Source organism: Cryptomeria japonica, chromosome 9 (assembly GCF_030272615.1).
Source record: "Cryptomeria japonica chromosome 9, Sugi_1.0, whole genome shotgun sequence".
Taxonomy (NCBI): Eukaryota; Viridiplantae; Streptophyta; class Pinopsida; order Cupressales; family Cupressaceae; genus Cryptomeria; species Cryptomeria japonica.
The window spans coordinates 111,120,548-111,140,750 of record NC_081413.1 but is presented as its reverse complement, the minus strand read 5'-3'; the positions used below and the strand labels follow the sequence as shown (position 1 = coordinate 111,140,750).

General features: G+C 34.4%; 1 protein-coding gene across 4 annotated transcripts in view; it reads left to right on the top strand.

The window, feature by feature from the left end:
* Positions 1 to 15,140, top strand: part of LOC131062793 (uncharacterized) — a 34,748-nt gene extending 19,608 nt beyond the window's left edge. For all 4 annotated transcript variants that reach the window (XM_057996523.2, XM_057996524.2, XM_057996526.2 and 1 more), the window contains 9 exons: positions 12,269 to 12,344; positions 12,498 to 12,628; positions 13,685 to 13,744; positions 13,838 to 13,912; positions 14,014 to 14,118; positions 14,274 to 14,369; positions 14,469 to 14,549; positions 14,647 to 14,748; positions 14,831 to 15,140. In XM_057996523.2, coding sequence (XP_057852506.2) covers positions 12,269 to 12,344; positions 12,498 to 12,628; positions 13,685 to 13,744; positions 13,838 to 13,912; positions 14,014 to 14,118; positions 14,274 to 14,369; positions 14,469 to 14,549; positions 14,647 to 14,748; positions 14,831 to 14,902 — 798 coding nt within the window. In that variant the 3' untranslated portion in view covers positions 14,903 to 15,140. The remainder of the gene's footprint in view (positions 1 to 12,268; positions 12,345 to 12,497; positions 12,629 to 13,684; positions 13,745 to 13,837; positions 13,913 to 14,013; positions 14,119 to 14,273; positions 14,370 to 14,468; positions 14,550 to 14,646; positions 14,749 to 14,830) is intronic.
* The last annotated feature ends 5,063 nt before the right edge of the window (positions 15,141 to 20,203 follow it).

Below are 20,203 nucleotides of genomic sequence, written 5' to 3'. Positions count from 1 at the left end.
GGGCGCTAAAGTTGAAGGTTCTTGGAATGCAGGATAAAATGTTGAATTCCATGACTTAGGTGAGATTGCGCCCTAGGAGAAAGGAGGGTGCTAAAGGAAGGTGTGCAGGGAGAGATGAAGAAGTGCATGAATCCTTCACCAATGCAAAACTCCGCCCAACACTTAGGTAGGGCGCTAAAATGAATGATGCATGGAAAAGACTAAAAATTTATTCCTCCTTGAGCAAGTGAGAATTCCGCCCTAGGCCAAAGGAGGGCGCTAAAATTAAGCTACCATGGAATTCATAGAAAACATCAAAATTCTTCCTTCCTTGGAAGGGCGCCAAAAAGAGATATCCATGGAAAAGGTTGAAAGACTCAAAATTCCTTCACAAGTGAAGAATTGTGCCCTGACCAAGGAAAGGATGTTGAAATGGCTAAGTCAAGAAAAACAAATCAAGGATGAAATGATGAATTCCACCATGAAGAGTGAATTCCACGCCTAAGTTGGAAAACTGAAAATTTGTCAGAGGCACGCAAAAATCCAGGTATCAAGGAAGGACATGGGAAGGATGAATTTCCTCTATCAAAGTCAAAATCCTAGGCCCAGTTAGGAAGTTGAAAATTTTCGAAGGCATGGAAATAATGAAATTCCTTCACCAAGCTGAATTCCACGTTCCACGCCTAAGTTTGAAAGTCCAGGATGGAAATTTCCAAGGCAAAGGAGAATTTCGAGGGTCAAGGAGGAATGGAAATGCAGGAAATCTCCTCGGGAATAATTTTGAAAAATCCTATTTTTAGACACCAAATCACATCCAAATTTCAAAATTTTCATAGATTTGGATTCGTAGAAGAATTCTCTTCCTCCTGGACTTGAAACCCTAATTTGGAAATTTTCCTAAAAAATAGGAAATGTGCAGAATTGATGAAAAACCTTCTTCAAGCAAGGAAAGTTGAAGAGACTTCAAGAAAATTCTTCCTGAATCGAATTTTCCCTCTCCAACAATTCCAGATATGCAGGAGTAGATATACGACGACGGGGTCCACTTGCATGGCGAGGATCTATTGAACACGTGGCAGTAGAGTGGCGCATTCATTACCGGAATATTTGACCAAATGGCGACCCGGTCATTGCATGTTGAATTTATGGCAGATTCCTTCTGCATGCAGCCGTCACGTTCAGGAGATGATGGTGCATTTATGGCATCATGGGCGATTTTTGCATGAGGGTACATTCATTGCATAGTGTGCACTTTTTAAATGTAATGGTTAATTAATGCTTTATGGGTGCCATTTTCGGTAGGATTGTAATTAATTGTATATGGGCTTTATGGGGTATTTATTGCTGATTCCCACCTTGTTGCATCTTGAGTGGAGAATCTTTTGGGCAAACCCTAATTAGGGTTTTGCATGTAGCCAGGGCTTGAAGCCTATATAAAGGGGTGACCCCCCTCATTTGTAACAGGAGGGAGACTTGTATGAAATTGTTGCGATAAGTTTTGAGATAATAATAGTGAAACATTGTTCTTTGATGGTGTCCACTTAAGTTTTTTCAAGACTTGCATGGTTTCACCTTCCTCGCTTAGAGTAGAAGTAGTATAGTGCTTTGGTTTCAATGGAGAATGTAATGGTGTTTGATGAATTTCCATTGTTCATACTTTTTGCATCTTGTTGATTGTAAGTTGCAGTGTAAAGTTAGCCTGAACCCCCTAAATTTGTGCTAAGTTTGATTGTGGATGGTTGTTTGGATTGCGCCGTTTTTGGGTATTCAAATGTACTTTCTCAATTTGAAAATCCTCTAGCATCCCCAAAAGATTGCATCGGTTCTTGCGGAGTTGTAGTTGATCTTGGCGAAGCAGAGCTTGGTTTATTTGGAATTTGTCCACCAGAGCACTATTCATTGTTATCACTGCCCTTAAGAGTAGATTTAGATCCTTCTAAACCCTTTCCCTTTTACTTTCAGTTCATTTTAGTCCGTTCGAAGCAGCAACATCGCAAAATTGCCATATCCGATGATGGAGTTCTAGCCACAACAAAGAAGTGAAAGAATGATGCAAACGTAAGGCCCCTTGGATTACCAACAATCACATCAGCCAATTGAGTCACGTCCGTAGCATAAAGGAACCTTGGAGTCAATTGTTTGAACTTCTTGCAATCTTAGCATGCAATCACACTTTGATCAAGAGAGAGTGAAGTGACCGTTAGGCAACTTTATTCTGTGTTCGACGTAGTCATAAAAAACACGTCAATAGGTCCGTTGTCTACCAAGTCCAAGGAATGGTTGCTTCCTAAGTCACTAGGTTCAGTGAATTTCTTCCTTGAAGTTTGAAATTCGCCGAACTTAAAACAGTCTATAAAATTTGCGAAAAATTTGGTCAAATTCGCATCAAATTCGTACGGAAAAATAGGGATGACGTGTTTGCAGAAAAGTTTTTTTTCCTTGCGTTTTTTAGGGTTTCATTGAGTTTTTTTAATAAATACGGCGGCAAACATAGCAACACACATTAGTTGCTCGATTTGCAATCGTTTTTTCTGCAGTCGCCAGTTGCATTGACTGTTATTGTACCTTTTTGACAAAAGAACATCTTTGCAATCGTGAAAGCATATGTTTCCTATGGTTTATATTTAGTAAATGTGTCATCTTTTTGTAATGATTTCAAATCTATTTATCAATGTTAAACTATTTAGGCAATTTAAAAAGATATATTACATATATTTATTAAATTTTTAAAAAAATTACATAAGGCGAATTTAATTCGAATTTTATACATTTCAAATTTTTTCCTTGTCGAACTTCATTCGAATTTCAAAGCTATCGAACTTCGAATTTGAATTCGAACCTGGTTACTTAGGTTGCTTCTAATCTCCTTTCTAGATTTGGTGGCCTATGTTGTTATCCCTTCCAAGCCCATTACCTATACACCAAGACATGAAAGGGTTGCTTGGGTCTGTTGTCTACCAAGTCCAAGGAATGGTTGCTTCTAACCTCCTTGCTCGACTTGGTGGCCCATGTTGTTGCCCCTTCCAAGCCCATTACCTATACACATTACTATCTTTGTGAGTTTGGCATAGAGGGAGTAACTGGTCCCTTGAGTCCATGGGTCCTTATGACCACTTGTGAGTCCCTTGTCACCACCAGGTTACTCCTCCATCCATCTCCCACAAAATGGACTATCAAACACAGTCTCTAATGTATCTCTTAGAACAACTATCATACTGATAATGTAATGTCTGCAGTAAGAGTAATGAATCTCCAATAACAGTAGTGATTCTGCTATAAACTATTAATGCAGATTATTAACATTCCTTAATAATATCTATGCTGATTATTCAGGTGAAACCCTATGTCAATTATATATATATATATATATATCATAATAGATTGACAGAAGTTCCATTATAACTATAATTTAAATAATATTATGGACAGAATTGGATATGAAATACCAGTCAGTAATGATGTCTGCTATCCTTCTTGATGTTAGCAGATTGCCTTCTCCACTGAAAGATAATCCACTCAGATCTGCAGGTCCGTCTTATTCTATCTTCTTTCCATGTGCTTCTTCTATCGTATTTCTTTCCTTTGAACCTTCGTATGAGTTTCAGAAATCTCAAATGGCTGAATTCAATCCATGCTTCTCTTCCAAGGTTGTTCCATGGTCTGATCTGGGCGCTGGAGTGATCCTTTATATCCTTCTCTAGACATTGGAGAGTCATGACCCTTCCCATGGGTTTCAATGATTGTGAGGGATGCGCCTTTAGATGGAATGTAATCACACCTCTATTAACAATTCAATAATGATGAATATGGTTGCTGCATTATAGAAGATACCTGATCCTTTAGGCTGATGCTGTGATGTTGTGCATTGTCTAATAAGCCCGACTTTATGGGATAAGCGATTGTGTTTGATTCATGAAATTGTGAAGTCTTCCTTTGTAAGACAATTTCAACGATTGGTTTGCTGTTCACCATGTATCAGGTCGGGAGTATGACAAATTAAGGAATCGGCTAGAAGTGTACTAACTTCAATGTATTATGAATGTAGATGGAATTAAGTATGAATGTCATTCATATTATAGTCTATATTAATATTACTATTAAATTCTGCATAAGAATATTATCAGGCTTCATATGTTAAGCACATCCCCATGCATACCATCAAGAACCAGGATGTTAATGCATGTAACTTAATAACAGTACTGATCTGGTCTGATCGTTGGTGATCTCCCTGGAGGCTTTTGATTCCTCTCCTTTATATCTCTCAAAGTGGGGGAGAGGTCACACCCCTTTATTATGTATGCCCTTTCACAAGAGACACACCCTTTCACCATTAGCACCCTTTGAAAGTGTGCAACTCTTCATTATTGCTGCCCTTTGAAAGGGACATGTCACACAACCTTTTACAATTAGATCATCACTTCTTATTTAAATCAAATCTGCACTTCTGATTCCCAAAACTATACCCCCTTCAAATGAGTTCTCTTCTCCCTTTTATACCTCATATTTGGGGAAGTCACAACTTATCATTTCATGCCTTTTGGCCATTTATTAACTTGGTTAAATTTTAATCCTATTTAATTATATTATTTTATATTTTAATTTAATTTTAATTTTTATTCTTTTGTAATTTGTGAAAAACTTGATTGATAATTATTTACAGAAGCCGAAGCTTATAAAGAATTAAAGAATTACACAATGAGCAAGTTCTTAAAAAGAAACTGCTGAAAGATTGGAAACATGATCTTACCTAAATAATTACATAAAATACATTGTTGACCATTAATAAAATATATACTAAAGTATTACTCTAATACATTATTAGATCATATTTCAAAGTGGGGACATTACAATCTTTTACTGGTCTGGAGCAATCACTGCTCACAGCATACACACAGCTGCTGCTGTCAAAACATTTCTTTTGCTCTTCACTGAGTTCTCTGTCTTGCTGCTGCATACACAAATTTTTCAACTGGCTAACTTCTGGGAATGTTCTTCCCTTTTTGTCTATTGCTGTCCAATTGATTTTTCCACAAAAAATTCAAATTCAAATTAACCTACCAAAATAAATTTCACTGCAGACTGGAGCTGCATGTCAGGGGCAACTGGGAGGGAAGAGATCCCAATGCACTGCTGCAGGCTGCTTCAGGTTGCATTTACTACTGGCTGCTCCTGACAGGTAGGTAGCAACGGCAGGGAGGCTCAGGCAAATTGTTTTTTCCAACAATAGACGAATAGGATGTTCAATCTATTAAGGTAATAGATTGATAAAAGCAAGTATCCATCTCTGATCTTTGACTTATATTAAATAGGCACTTGAGTGCCCACTTTCCCTCTAAAAGATAGCTTCAATTCTTTTCTTTTTCCTCCAAAAGAACCCCATTCACATCCTTCGGACAGCACCACCTAAAGAAATAAAGATTGATTACATAACACAAAGGGGCCTCATAAAATGGTATCCACTTTAAAACACTTAAGTGGTTGCTTTATAATACACTTAAATACTACAAGTCATTTCCCTAATTTATTTCCCCAAGCCCACAGGAAATTGAAAATAGACTTAAGGAACAACCCATAATCTTATGGTAAAAGAGGACATAACAAGAATGAGGGTTAATGGACTATGGTTGAAAGGAGCTTGCATCATTTGACCTAGGATTGCCTATGGTGGATCCTACAGTCTTGTTTCAGATGGGGTCTCAATGTTGTTGTAGCTATGATACATGCACACATGTTGGCAACATCCACAAAATCTTCTTGTGCTCTTTTTTCTGCTTCTACCTTTGCCTCAAGCTTGACTTGGTCAAACCATGTGTGGTCCTTTGTAAACACAACTTTCTCAGCCTTGGTAATCCAACATGATAATGGATCAACCTCCTTCAATGCAATGGGAAATAATAAGGTCCCAAGAATTGTTAATGATGGAGGTAAAAGTTGCAGTGGACATAGACAAATACTTCTTCCCATGACTGAAAACACTTGCATATCCACTTGTATGAGTGTAACTGGAATAATATGGTGGCTGATAATGGTGATAACAGCAGCATTAATGACGGCAATTTGGTTCATAGCCGTCTTGGGTATGTTCCCTTCTTCCTTGGGTGGTAGGAGATCATCAACAATTGCTCTCCTCTTTCATTGTGGGCGAATCTTTGTACAACCTTCCAAGTTTGATGCTACCTCACTGTGCTTTTATTGCACCACCTTTAATTTTATGTTAATTTTTCCCTGTGGTCTCCATGTGTTGCTCATGACTGCCTTAATAAGATAGTTGCCTTGACACATGATTCCCTCCATCTTGAATCCTTTCTATGTTATGAACTTTTAAAATAAATGTAACTAATGCCAACAACTATATTCACCTCTTCTATATTGCTGTTATAACAATCACAATGGTCTCCACAAGTCCTTTCTATGTTGCCCCAGGCATGTCCATGGCTGTACCATTGCATTCTCTAACTCAAAATCAGAATTGAAGTGGCTGGAAACCATCTTATATTAGCTGCAGATATCTCACCGATGACAAAATAGGTGGGAACTGCATCCCTTCTTGTGATTAACAACTTGTTTATGGCTGCCAATACAATGTGGGGAAATGTGGTAACAACAGTTCTAGAAAGGGAAACAACACTCATAATGATTCATGGGTCATAGTTCTTGCTACCAAAATTCCAACTAGCCATGTTAAGTTGATGATTCTTACCCAAAAGATACTATTTTGCCAATATCTCATTTGGTGGCCATCTTCAGTGTGCCACAATGAACTACTTAAAATAAACCAAACATGATCATAACAAAGTATCTAATCTTGGAGTGGATTTTTGATTATCCCTATGCATTGAGTGGCTTGGGTTCCTTGATCACTCACCCACTTTTCACTTCAGCCATGTTTGGAACTCCGTCCAATATGCTGTGGAGTATCACCTCCTTCCCATCCACCTTGAATTTCAACTCTATAATGTACTTTTCAAAGAAGTGTGACCACTTTATGCCAACAATTATGCTCACCTCTTGTAACTTGGTGTTATAATGTTTACCCTGGACTCCAAAGACTCTTACCATGATGTCTCAAGCTTTGCCACTTGAAAAATGGTTTGGATCAGACTGTATGTGGGCTGGAAGGTGGCCGTAACAGTCATACATCACCCCCAAATTTCTCCCTCAATGGCACTAAAAATGCTGGAATGTTTGCGCTTAGTGACCTCAACATGTGATACCTTCTACACACAACATCGAACCAAGAGATATTCGCCATACCTTGGCTGTAACACTGCATTCTTTTGCTCAGAATAAAACATATAATGGTTGGAAAGCACTTTGTATTAGCTGCAAACACTTCAATAATGTTAATGGGCTGGAAACTCCCCCAACATGTGTCTGAAAACACTTCTTCGGTTTAAAGGAAAGCATGTGAAGTGCTGGAAATCTTGATGTCAACAGATCTACAATTGGGAACCATACTCAAAGTGGCCCTTGATTAATGCCTATTGCAACCAATACTCATCTTTATTATGTCAAGTTGGGTGATTCTCAACAAGAAAGTCCCATCTTACAATTGTTCCATTTGTAGCAACCTTAGGAGTGTAATATTGAATTTATTCAAATTAGACCAAATGCAATTGATCAAGCATGTCACCTTTTGATGAAGTTGTGATCATCATCCAATGATCTTCCATCCACATAGCCACAAAACCTGAACATCAAAATGACATCCATTTTGCTTACCATTATCTAGCATCAACTATCCTGTGTTAACTGTCTCCATTTGGCCATGCCCTATGGTCTTGTCCTCAATTGTGGTACTTAGCTCCCATGAGTTGTAGGAACCCTTACCAGTTCTGCTCCAAAAACTCAGTTTTGACCTTTTGACATTTCGTCAATGGTTGGCATGCAATGCTTAAATTCTGATTTCTGAGTGTATATGTGTTTGTTTCGTTTGTATTTCAATGATTTGCAATTCCAAAACATATACCAATACATAGAAATGATAACCGATAACTTGCACAAACAAATAATAAAAATTCAACCCTTCAAATGAATTTTTATTACCATTATATCAGATCTGATACACTTTGTTTCAGATTACATTAACATGCAATATTTCAATATATTTACTTCAGCTCTACAAACAAAGATTGAAATTTTTTTAATCTTCGTACCCAGATGACTGAAGTCAAATACCTCTGGAAGCAACTATAGAACCCCACGTGCTGAAGAAGAATGACACACATCCAACACTCAAATATTCTTCAACAATAATCTTCAAACTTATGATCTGCAAATAATTATTCTTTGAAACCCTTGCCAAGAGGAAGGTACTGTAGCAATTACTGTTCACGGGTACTGTAGCGTCACTATTCACAGGTACTGTAGCAGCAAATAAAGCTTGGAATCTGATTGATAATGGCTTCCAATGATAAAAACATAGGTCTGCAATAGATATACCTTCAAATTGCGTCAAAACCCTATGTTGATTTTTCACCTGTAAGCTCCAAATGGACTCCTGATGTGAAGCCCTCCTGTAGACCAAATTCAGAAGATATTTCACTCCCTCAAATGGTCGCACACTGAAGATTGTCCGTTCTCCAACGGCTAAACAAGCTGAAACGCAGAAACCCTCGTCTCAATGCTCTCAGAAAGAAGTTTATCAAAATGCCAAAGAATGAATCATTTTCTCTCCATGAAGCCCTTTTATATCTTCTTCATCAAGTTCAAATTTCCCCATAAAAGCACTTGATAACATTAAAATTGATATAACTTTTCAATTAATAATAATGGCCTCCAAACTTTGGAAAATCAGCTCTCACATTAATTAATATTTGGTCCCCTTCTTCATGATGCCAAGATCCTCACTTAAGTGATTTATTATAAAGTTAATTTATAACTTTATTATTAATCATTTAATGATTTAATATTATTCTAGCCACAAAAATATTAATATCTCCCTAAATACACAACATTTTATCATGCCGTCTGAAATAGGAGTCTCTCATAATTCCCCATGTGACCAAATACACTTTCTAAAAATAGAAAGGGTCCATCTCTATTACTTCTGACTTACTATAAATAGTAAGTATGGCAAACGGAGTCCAAATGATATCGAACGAAGGCCAAATCCATAAATCTTTGAATGTTGGAGATGAAACAATCCTCAAAAGACCCTCTAACCATCCTCATTAGCCTACGAGGGTCAAGAATGATAGGCTAATCATCCAAAATTCCATTTCTGCTAAAAAGGGGACATTACATGAGTGATCTACAAATTGTGAACATTCACAATGTACAATGAACCCTATATGATTCCTCATAAACTTCCTTTCAATGCAATAGATGGACAGCTTAATATTGATATTGATGTCTCTATCCACTTTGATCCTAAAAAGAATATCCACGTCCTGTATGCAAAAGACAATCTTGAACTTGAATCAAAGAGTCAAAATGACCTATTTTGCAATTTTTATCCCTTACTCTATTACCTTTTTTAGCATTTTCCATCATGACAAGAATTTTGTAGTGAAATAGGAGGAAGCAATAAATCTGAAATAACCATCATTTTCATACCACAGGCTGCCAACAAGGAGCTCACCTTCTTTTGCTGAATTTAGAATTATGGAGATACCCTCAAGATTTCTATCCCTATGACTCAATAATTTTTTTAGATGCATATCCATCCATAATGATACTTTGAAGATCAATCAATGGCTCACCCTTTGGAAGTTCTATGCATAGTACATCAATTGGTGCATCTTCCTCCATCTTGTGCTCTTCACATCCAATGTTTGATGCCTTTTCCTCCTTGACTTCAACAATATTTTGATTTTATTCTTGCTCAATGATGTCGCCTGGCTTTGAATTTGATTGTTCTTTTAATCTTTTTACTTATTGATTCCTTTTTATCCTCGTCTTGTGGTTTTGATTCTTTCTTCAACCACCCTTTTCTCTCTTAAGAATTCTTCATAGGTAAACATAATATTTATAAATATCGGACTTTTTATCATATTTTAAAAAGGCAAGAAGCTTGCATTCATCTCTTTGACATTGATCCTTTAATAATGCCCTTTGAATAGGATCTTGTTGCGTTTATCTAAATGAATCTAGAGCTTTATAGCTGATAATAAATTGCTCCAAAAACTAGTTCTTGAAAACTTGGATAGGATTTATCTCTTCTTCCTTTGGTAAGAATTTAGGGTGCCAATCCATCTTCTCTCCCCTCAGTTCCCTTTCACTCATATGTCCATTATTGATTTGCACATTATCGATTTGCACTCAATTGTTAACTTTGAACCCTGCAGGCTGGCAAGATCAAGGCTCTAATACCACTGTAATATCTCCACTGCTATATTTTATGCAACTTTCTGATTTTGATGAAATAAATTGAAACCAAACAGCCAATGGTGAATTGATCACAAATTTCAAACCCTATTTTGCAGATAAAATCGGAATTTGCAAAATTGAGAACCCTAGGTAGATGACAATCTCATTGGAAAAACCTCAAGAGAATATATTTATTTTTATTTGCCAAATAGCTGATCAGAAATTTACAAGCCAGAAGTGACTTAATAATAATAATTTTTTTTCACTCACTAACAAGATTGCGTGGTCTGCAGTACGGAATGTGCTGAGGGTTATCCTGTTGTATGACAGCTCCCAAGATGGCAATAATGACTAGAAATGTTGACGTCACTGCTGATCCTTATCACCCATCACAAAAACAAACACTGGAATGGTACAGCAAGCTGGTAACTTGTAAACATTCACTAATTAAGGCTTGATCTTCCTTGGAAACACCTATAACATGCAGATGTTTTTGAATTTTCCCTTTTGCAAGGTGGCGCCTCACTTAAATGACTCTTTTCTAATCAATGATTGCTAAAGAAGTAGAAAAGAAGCAGTTGGATAATTGAATTCTGCCCTAGATGATTGATTTCCTCTTTCCAATGATGGTTTGCAGCTATGAGGATGGAAATAACACAGATCTGTCCTAGTTGATGTTGATGATTCACCAAAATTCTAGAAATCCACTTAGTAAACATCAATCATGCTTTGACAGCCAAAGATGACATTTACTTGCAGAAACACTATGGCACTGTATCGAACTAAAAATATTTTCAAATCCTCACAAATCAGCACAATTGTGATCCCTAGGTGGAATCACCCTAAATGGGAAACAACGTGTTTTGTCCTCTCAAACCCAGAACAAACCAAAGGTTTTCCTCCTTGGATGTCTTAATTTGAATAAACTGCTCAAATCTGAAAATTGGATGCCAAAAGGATAACTTGAATGATCATGAATGAGAAAAAATGTTCCTTTTATAGCTGCTTTTTTTGGGCCCTCCATATATATATATATATATTACATTTGATTTTAATTTTATTTTCCCTCCAAGTATTAAAAATTCCTTTTATATTTAATTGTTTATTTTTTAATTTATTAAAATAATATTGTGTAAGTTGCCCCCCCAAATAAAAGCAACTGGGCCCAACTTAAAAAAATATTATTAATTATTTTACTTTGAAAAAGGGGACATGACATGGATTCAATGACCTTAATGCTACTGCATACAATTATCTCTATGAGCCAAAAATGCATCTCTTCCTCTTCTTTCAATTCACCTTCAGCTTAAGTGTGAACACTGCTAGAGTCTCCTTTCTCTCTGATCCACTTCGAATCCACAACTGTGCTTCCTCCTGATGAAAGTTCGTACTTAGTTTCTCGTTTTCTGGACAGTTTTTTTCCTGCCATGCTTTTTTCTTTTACTTGCTCTCTTGCTACTTTCTCCATCCTTTTATCATTCTTCCTTATGCAAAAAGGCTTGCACAATTATAATGATGTTTCTAGTTTTGGATGAAGCTAAACAGACACAATGAATTGAAGCAACTGTCTATATGTGTCATTAAGAGTTTGAAAAATTGCTAAAAAATAAAAGCAAAGATTTACCTGTGCATGAACATGGCGGGAAAAATTAGCCAGATAAATCATTGCATTTTTTAACCTATTGGATCTAATATATGGATAGATTATTTGGTATTAATTAATAATTGTTGAAGTTGATTCTCGTTTGGGTATTTTTTTATCAACTATATTTTGGTGTTCAATTCTATGTTCCTGACTTAATATGTTGATTCTAATTTTAGGTTTCATTTTTACAGTGTTTAATAAGTTCGTCTAACTTATATCTGAGCTTCTTATGTCTATTGCTGGTCATAATTGAATATGTCCACTGCATTTGGAAATTCTCAAGACATTTGAAAATAGCCATGGCTCTGATATATTTTGGATGAGTTTTTACAGGAAATTCACCTACATGGAAATGGTATTGGGAACGAGGGTGCTCGGAAATTGATGTCAGGATTAATAGCTCATAAAGGTAATAGACTTCCAATCATTTTTTTTACTTTTCTGTTGATGGAAGTGCATCTCGCTACCATTCTGTGTTTGCATTTATAGTTTTCTCACTTTTCATGGACTGCTCATTTACAATGCTAAGAATCAGATATGACTTGATGAAATCCCATGACAGATATAATTGGTACCATTGACCTTGGAAACAATGGCATTGGTTCAAAGGGTGCATTTCATATAGCGGAATATATAAAGAAATCAGACAGCTTAATATGGCTTAATCTGTATATGAACGATATTGGTGATGAGGTAATTTCCACTGCCTATGTTTAATTACAGTGTTGCTGGCTCTTTTTGGTAGAGACCCCAAATCTAGGACCGGTTTGTATCTGGTTCAGTTTGGCTGGTCATTTGGACAGGGCAGCAAACTGTCTGTAGGTTTGTCCCAGATGAACCCAAACAAAACCCAGGTGAATCCTCGCGAATCCATGGGCCAGTGCTTGGTTTGCTTCCTATGGATTCATCATTCTTTGTGACATTGCTTTGTCTGTTGCAGTCCATCTGGCCCTCACTTGTGTTTATGGTTTATTGCCCTGTTTAATCACGAGTTAATTTAATTGCAATTTTCTTTCTAATGATAGTGAATTTAATTGCGAACTTCATATCCTTTAAAAAATAACAAAATAAAAACAAATAAGAGTCCTAATTTGAATGAGGAATGTTCTTGATTCATTGTCTTGTATGAAAGTTATTAATGCCTAATGTTAACTAATTTTTAAAATTTATAATATATTAATATTATCTTTATTCATAATTGATTATTATATTATACATTAATATCATTGATAATGTACAAGACTCATAAATATTCAGTACATAAGAAATACAAAAAAATATGTATATTGCCTCTAATATTTCTGTTTTCAGGTTTCAAAGATGAATGTATTTATGATTTTTGTAATTCTTGTATGGTTGAACCCAAAATGAACCCATTATGTTTTTTTTGGGGGGGGGGCTGAATCTGTGAACCAATCCCATGATCTGATCCTGAACCCATACCTGAATTCTCACCGGCAATGCAGTTTGTTTATATGACATTAAGGCAGCTACATTCTTTTTATAATTCAATTTTCAATGCTTTTGTTTATAATCTAAATAATGGAGATTAATTTTAGCTATTTATCTGAAGTAAATATGATATTTCACATGTAGGAGGCGACTTTCCTATTCATGTAGGCACAATTATTATCCCATATACATCTGTTCATGGTTTTAAGCCTAAGAATTTGAATTTCTCGATTCTTCTGGGTGAGTTGATTTAATATTAATTATTTGAAGAGTTAATGACAATCATGAAGATGGCAGGGAGCTGAAAAAATTGCGAAGGCTCTGAGGCGGAATAGAAAATTGGAAACTATTGACTTGGTAAAGACGTTGCATTTTTTTCACCATCACTTTCTTTGTCATAATCTGTTATAAATCTTATTTTTGCTTAAATTTACTCAGTTTCATCTGTAGGGAGGAAATAACATTCATGCTGAAGGTGTTAGTCACATTGCAGAAATGCTTAAAGACAACCAAGTCATCAAGACGGTAAGTCACTAGCAAAGCTTTCGTTATATGATTGCTTTTAAAAATTACAGAACCAGTGTGCAGTTTGTTTTTTGCTTATGTTAATAACTTTTCATTGGCAGTTGGAGCTTAGCTACAATCCAATTGGTCCAGATGGAATAAAAAATTTGATGGAAGTTCTCAAATTCAATGGCAATGTACAAAATCTTAGATTAGGATGGTGCCAGGTTTGTGGTGGTGAATTTGCATATTATGAAACTCTCTTCAACATTTTGTTCTCTATAGTTTCACAGGGTGTTGTGTTTATTTTCACTCTCTAGCTTTAATTTTTGGCATCGTCAACTATCAGATAAAGTTTTATATTGTCCCTCTCTGTTTCCAGATAGGTGTGAAGGGTGCAGAATATATAGCAGAAGCCTTGAAGTACAACACAACCATTTCCACACTAGACCTTCGTGCCAATGGTCTAGGTGATGATGTATGTGTCCATGAGCAATTGATCCTAATGTATGCTCATTCAGGGTGTTTATATGGCATTTTGCAATGCTATTTATACATATCATTTTGCTATTTGCAGGGTGTGATTGTCTTGGCTAGGAGCTTGAAGGTTCTCAACGAAGCTTTAACATCTTTGGATTTAGGATTCAATGAAATCAGGGTATGAATTGAGTTACTCCCTTCATAATTATTTAGGTTTATAAGCACAAGTCTATCCTTGTGGGCATGTTCACAAGTTTTATAAATATTTTGCATAGGATAAGGGAGCCTTTGCTCTGGCTCAGGCGCTAAAGGCTAATGAAGATCCCGCTCTGAATTCAATTAATTTGTCAAGTAACTTCCTCACCAAATTTGGACAGGTAACTGTTAACAACATTTTGTACTGTGAGATTTATATTCCTAGTATTGCCTGTATTGATTTTGACATTCTTGTATTCACAGGTTGCTTTGACAGAAGCCAGGGACCATATAAGTGAAATACACGATGGTAGAGAGGTGAACATATATTTCTAGTTCACAAATTCAACAATTTTGTAGAATTTTTAAAGAGTTCTCTAGAATTCAGAGTCCATACAGTTCAATTCATGACAATCTACAGCTGAAAGTTTATCTGTATCACATTTTTGCTGTTAATGCCTCAACTGATGAATTTAGGGAATCTGGTTTTATCCAATTATTCTTTTGCCGTTCTTTGCGGTTAAAATAATAACTTAATAAATTAGATGGATATTCATCTTGCAAGTTTAAATCATTGGAGCAATGGCTGAAGTTCAAAGAGCAAGAGTTTTGTGTGCTGTGAAGTAAAAATCAAAGAAATTCATATTGGATATATTTTGTGTTTTTTTATAGATACAACAATGTGGGTTCTATAGGCCCCCTCACCCATGCAAGTAAAAGTACATAGCTTCCAACAACAGATCACAGAGGAAATTGAAAATGCCAGCATAGTTCTACAACAGTCATGACTCATAACATACCACAGACAACTCCATACATTACATCAGAAAACTATTAACCTAACCCACTAACTACCATCTATAAGAAATGGATAATTGAAACCTTGAGCTTCATACCATCCCCCACCACTCCCTTCCCCAATGCACAACTTGACTGGAGTCCACTTCCTCCATCCAAGAAGCATTATTGCTATTAGAAGGGCCCTAACACATTCTTGCTAGCATGGGGGATTCTTACTCAGCATAATTCTCAATTATGCTAGGAGTGATGCACAAAAGACTTGTAGAAGAGGATTATATAATCACTCCCAACCTCCAAACGACCATGGTGATGGTGAACATGTAGCCCTGATAGTACTCTTCCCACATTATCATATTAATCTTCGGGAAACCTAATTTCTCATGGCACATCTTCGTGCATTTGGTACTTCCTCCTTTGTCGGTGAAGATGCCAAACTAGCTCCTGCTACCATTGCTTGCACCTTTGGACCAGCCACCTGGTTTATGTCTGGCAAATTTATCTGGTAGGAATATTTCGAGGAGCCACAGGTGTGTTTCCACATTGGGGAGCAAGAGGGCTAAATATACAATAAGTTCTTCCCAGCTGCTGTTTACGAATGTTCGCCATCTTTTAGAGCCAAGCTCGATACCAATTTTTATGTTCTCTTTTTAGTATGAAGAAGTATGTTTTCCATTTCAAATAAAAGAGGTTTTCATACATTTTATATAGTTTTTCTTTTCCTATATTGGAGTATGTACCCTTTATCCTGAAGCTCAATTTCTCTTTTCCCTTAATTACAAGTTATTTTACACAAGTGCTTACAAAATTTGAACGTACCAATTAAAACCGAAAATCATATATATAATATATTTAGTAAGTTTAAATGATTATTTAAATAATTGATTTAAAAAACTTAATAAACATAAATAAAAATTTAATGTATATAAATTATTTATTTAATACATTCAAATAATTATTTAAATCTACATGATAACTATTTACGTTCTAATCAAATATATTAGCTATATATTATGTTGTGATGAAGTTAACATTCCTTTCTTATTATGCCATCATTCTAAGATTTGAAGAGAGTCCATGTGCATTGAGACAAACATGGCTCAAAATATTTTCAATTAATTGATGAGTATATACTCAAAATTCAATGAGAAACATCCGCAATGCATGAATTGGGGTGCACATTGTAATCCACATACCTAAGTTGACATTACACACTCAGTTTTGTTACATAATGCATAAATAAGATTTGACACACTCTAAACTAGTCACATTGAGCAATATATGTGATGGCCTTATTATGCTTCTTTAGTGGGAATGAGCTCGTTGGACTCATATGAACTTGGATACACACTTAGCTTAATAAAGAACATCATTTGTGAATATGAACATCCATAGCTATTTATAAAACAAAGTAGTTGGAGGGGGCCTCACTACTAGTGAGATCATACTCAATTGACAACAAACGTGGTCTTTAGTTGATTTAGGGCTTATTGGACGACAATTTCTTGAACTAAATTTGTCACCTATTCATCACTCTAGTGTGTGAACAAATAGCAAGCTCAAGGTTGGAAGTTGTCCTCCAACCTACTATTGCCCTTAAACATTTTGAGTAATTTGGTTCGCTTAGGTAGGTTGATCTATGTGGTCGTGTGTAGTATACAATCATAGAGCTCTCCTTTTGACACGTTCTCCAAAGGTATTGACAAGATGTTCACTTAGTCCTTTATATCATGAAAATGTACTTCCCCTAAGTAAAACATGTTTGTACAGCTAGGTATCGTAGATAAATCATCGTTACAAAATTTTATTCTTTAGGTTTAATAATGACCTTTTAATGAACTTGAGGTGAGAACACATTTAATTTTCATAAATTGTGAAAGATGGAGCGAAATCTTTTGAAAGGGATGTTTTACAATATTGTTTCTCATATTGACAAAGTTTTGTCAAAATTGCCTTTTAGTTAAAATAATTTAATTTTAAAGATGAATTTAATAAAACCCCTTTGAACAACATTTAAAAACTTAAAACTAACTATGAGAATATTAAAGCAATTGAATCTTAAAACGCGTATGTGTTAGAGAAAAATGCTTCTAGAAAGAATTTGACAATAATATTTTGCATAATTTTTATTGAAAAGTCATTTTGGGTTGTAAGTTAATATTAATCCTCTTATGCTCCTTAAATTTTCTAAGGATCCTTATTTATTCTATATTGGGAACCTTGATATTTAATTTTAAACAAAAAATATTTTCAAATCCTAGAGTATTCTATCTTCAAAACTTTGGAATAAAATTTCAAATTAAGGCTTTAACATTCATTGTTTCCACACTTCACCAATTAAAATTTAATTTTTAATAAAAAAATATTTTCAAATCCTAGAGTATTATATCTTTGCAATTTTTTTATTCAAATTGAAGCAAAATACCATTCATTGTTTGCACACTTCACCAATTCCATTGCACTTTTCAAATTATATCAATTTTGTGCTAGCAATACCATTGCACACAACAATACACTTCAATTTTGATATATCTTCTTGAGCATGCATAAGCGTGCAATATCCCCTACTTTAATCAACTTTTTAATGGGAGATGCACCATACTTAATCCACGTTTGGTTGGATTTCATAAGAAACTAGAACTAGAATAGGAGAATTGTTGGAATATTAATGTTTCATTAATATTATTCTTTATTTACCTATATTTAGGGTGTGTGGATTTATCCCATTTTATTTTTATCCCATTATTCATTAGTCTATTGATTGTATGTAAAGAGATTATGTATATAATTATTATAAGCCATATATTGGTAAAGAGGGTGTAACTGAGAATTTAGATGGCGAGTTAATGAAGGTAGGATATTCAATATACTCATTTAAAAAATGTTTTTCCTTCTGTCTTCATCTTTTTCCTTCAATACATAGGTCATATGTGTAGTGTTTTATTAGCAAGAACAAATCTAGTAAGAAAATGAATCTACAAAATTGAAACATTAGATTTTTGCTTCAAATTTACACTTTAGCTCTATTGGGTGTGTGATTGTTCACCATGCTTTAACAACAATTGCTACTCTTACTTCATTGACATTAACAACAAGTTCTTTTGTCTTTAATATTTTAATGTTTAAGTTTCCTTAACAAAATTCATTTTTCACATTGTCTCATGATATATGCAAATTAGTTGCCCTCTAAATCTAACACAAGGAAATGAATCTATTATGTATTTAATGGGCATGCCTTCCCCTCTCAAAAATTCAACAACCTTCGTGCTTGATCTGAACTGTAGAATTATAGCTCATCTTGAGAGCCATTCCACTCCATAGTCCCATTCTACTAATGAGTTACCCACATCACCTCATTCTATGTAGCATAATTAAAAAAAATCATTGGAAATATTTTAACTCCTCTATCAAAGATACCAAACTCTAGATGGCTCTAACACTATATTATATTTTTGTATTCAAATAATATACAATAATTATTTTATTAATCAAATAACGATGTATATCCAAGTTATATGATTTTTTTATCATCCTACTTTATATGATTATTATTATTTTTTAATAAAAAGACCATATATAAATGATATAAACAACTTACTCCACATGCTAACCAAAAGTTATATGTCAAACACATTTTTTTATAATTATTTAAATTCTTTTGAGAACTAATTACCCTAATTTTAAGTGTAATATTCTACATATTGTAAATCCATTTTTCTTATTTATATTTATTTTTATAATCCTTGCTACTCCTCTTAAGACTATTCTAATTTTTCTAACCATAAATGCTTGTGATATTTTCTTTCGCCCAACACTTTTGTTAGTGACAACTTTGTTTATTCATGATTCATGATCTTAATTTTTTAAGATAGCATATGTTATTGCGATTTTTAGTAAATAATATTTATTTTTCATGATATGAGTGAATTATTTATTTTTCCAAACTAGTGGTTTTTATTTAGTAATTTTTTAGATAGACAATTTTATTTTCTTTATTAGTTTGTATTATGTTATTGTGATTTTTAGTAAATAATCTTATTTTTCATGATATGAGCGAAGCATTTAAGTTTCTAAACTTTCATTAAACGATTTTTATTTAATAATTTTTTAGATAAGTAATTTTATTTGTTTTGTTAGCTTATTTTATTATGCGGTTAGTAAAACTCATGTAGATTTAGTAAGTTTATTTTTATTTTTATGGAGGAATCACTATCTGATGAGATTTGCAAAACAAAATCCTAACACAAACCACTATAACTTTCATTTACATGAGTTGTCCTCCACCCATGTGGGGGTAAATCTAGAGTAACTGAACATGCGGCCATCATTTGTATTTTCCAATGGCTTGATCATCTAATCTATTCTTGAGAGCTAATGGGTAAAATGATATTTGATTTCACATAGTGTATTATTGTGTTTATATGTTGAAAAATAAAAAGAAATAATTTTTAATGTTTTTAAATCAAATATTATTGAATTGTGTCTTTCAGATTTGTATTATTGTTTTCTATTTTTTTTAAAGGAATTTCTAACAAATATTAATGCCAAATAGCTTGTAGGAAGAGTCACAACAATTGACATCAACTCTAAAGTTAGCATCTATAATTATTAGCAACAATGCTAAAAAAGGAACAATTTCAAAGACTGGAAAGAAGTAGATTGAAAAATAATGACCTACTTAAGGATCAATAATAAATGGTTAAAGAAATAAAAGGATTAAAATAGAAGTTAAAAAATATGAATGTTTTTTATGTTTTAAAACAAACTATGTTTAGTGTATTAATTTATTGTTACAAGTAGATGCTTACATCATTAAGTGATATAGTAGACATAGTTAGA